Source organism: Austrofundulus limnaeus, unplaced genomic scaffold, assembly GCF_001266775.1.
Source record: "Austrofundulus limnaeus strain Quisiro unplaced genomic scaffold, Austrofundulus_limnaeus-1.0 Scaffold938, whole genome shotgun sequence".
Taxonomy (NCBI): Eukaryota; Metazoa; Chordata; class Actinopteri; order Cyprinodontiformes; family Rivulidae; genus Austrofundulus; species Austrofundulus limnaeus.
In genome coordinates this window covers 134856-136878 of record NW_013953340.1, presented here as the reverse complement: position 1 = coordinate 136878, position 2023 = coordinate 134856, and the positions used below count along the sequence as shown (strand labels likewise).

General features: G+C 37.8%; 1 protein-coding gene across 1 annotated transcript in view; it reads left to right on the top strand.

Annotated features, from left to right (window-relative positions):
• Positions 1-2023, top strand: part of bckdhb (branched chain keto acid dehydrogenase E1 subunit beta) — a gene marked incomplete in the record, with an annotated part of 56644 nt that overhangs the window by 1074 nt on the left and 53547 nt on the right. The window contains 1 exon segment of the mRNA XM_014029669.1: positions 781-858. Coding sequence (XP_013885123.1) covers positions 781-858 — 78 coding nt within the window.

Here is a 2023-nt window from a genome sequence, read left to right as displayed (position 1 = left end):
AACAAGCTGCAATGAAAACAAGCAGAAATGAAATAAAAGGAACAACTTTATACTTCTTGTCTTTTTAAAAATGTAAGAAGTAAAAAGTAGACTGAAAATAATTACTCAAATAAAGTACAGATACACAAAAATTCTACTTAAGTACAGTAACAAAGTAWTTGTACTTAGTTACTTTACAGCTCTGTACAAATGTTTTCAGCAGCAACATTACTTTTGAAGTAATTAACTAAAGTTGTAGGATAAATGAACATGATGCTGCTTTAATAATTCTGTTAAAGTCATATTTACACGTTTTATTTACATGATACAAAGTTTAACTAGAATTCAGTCAAATTAATTCAGGTTCAGTTTTAAGACAAACATTTAAATAATGCTGCTCTTACAGTAATCATCATAACCATTAGTGTTGTTTTAAACAGTTTGTAAATGACTGTCCGACATTCAGATTGTGTTTTGGTGAAACTTGTCTCCCACTCCTCCCAATAAACTGGTAAACTGGTTCAGTACTCTCTCACCTTTAATATCATTCAACACTTTTTGTTTCTTCTCATGTTCATTTCAGTTCATCAGGACTTTTAAACTATCCGTTGAGTTTGAAACAAAATGTCTGACGTCTGTTTAAAATCACAGCGAGCTTTAATCAGTGTAGTTTTACAGCATTAAAAACATTTTAAACAGCTGTGACACAACTAAACAGGCTGAAGGATACTCTATCACATCAACACTTTTCTACAGACTACAAGCAGATAATTGAGTTTTTAGTTTTCTCTGAACGTCCAGGTCCCACACAGAAGATGAACTTGTTCCAGTCAGTAACCAGTGCCTTGGACAACACCCTCGCTAGTGATCCTACAGCAGGTAAGATGCTGACTATCTGCTTTAGAACATGTAGATTTGGGTGTTGTGTTAAACTTACATCTTTAATTTGCTCTTAGTTTGACTACATAAAGCTTACTAACTTGACAAATCTTTCCCAGCTAACAGCACATAACACATGCTAACAAACACGGTTCATAAGGACTGATATAAGCAGAAGAATGAGAGGAAGCTGATGAAGAAGCTTCATCATCACAGAAGATCACTGACAACACAGACGGCTTTAGTCTTTGTGTTGTCTGCACTCATGGAAACACAATGCAGGAAGTTCTACATACAACACTTTAAACAAAGCAACACCTGTGTGTTAGATGAGCAGGTGAAGTGTAGGTGACCTGCAGCAGTGAGAAACACTGCAGAACAAAGCTCTGAACCTCCATCTAATAAAAGTTAAATATGTCAGCAGCTGTTTCATAAGTGACAACACACACACAAACACACACACACACAGACTCACACAGCTGAGGAGTTTGTGTGAGTCTGTGTGTTTTGTTTTTAGATTTGGAGAGAGCGTGGCCAACAGAAGGAAAATGAAAGAGTTTCTGAGAAAAGCAGTTTTCTGTCGCTGCTGGAGAATAATCTGTTCATTAATGACAGAAAACAAGAATGTTTGTCCATCAGAGAACGACTGTAAACAAACTGCTCTGCTGTGTGAACTGGACTTTTATTAGGACACTGTTAGGACCTCAGTCTGTACTGTAGTAAGAGCTCTTCTTACAGTACAGACTGAGGTCCTAACAGTGTCCTAATAAAGTCCAGTTTATTAGGACACTGTTAGGACCTCAGTCTGTACTGTANTCTTCTTACAGTACAGACTGAGGTCCTAACAGTGTCCTAATAAAGTCCAGTTTATTAGGACACTGTTAGGACCTCAGTCTGTACTGTAAGAAGAGTTCTTCTTACAGTACAGACTGAGGTCCTAACAGTGTCCTAATAAAGTCCAGTTTATTAGGACACTGTTAGGACCTCAGTCTGTACTGTAAGAAGAGCTCAAACTGATGGGATTTGAGATGTTTCTTTCCTCCTATTTAAACAGAACCTGTCAGCCTGTCTGTGGGTCAGTACTCTGTGGGTCAGTACTCTGTGGGTCAGTACTCTGTGGGTCAGTACTCTGTGGGTCAGTACTCTGTGGGTCAGTACTCTGTGG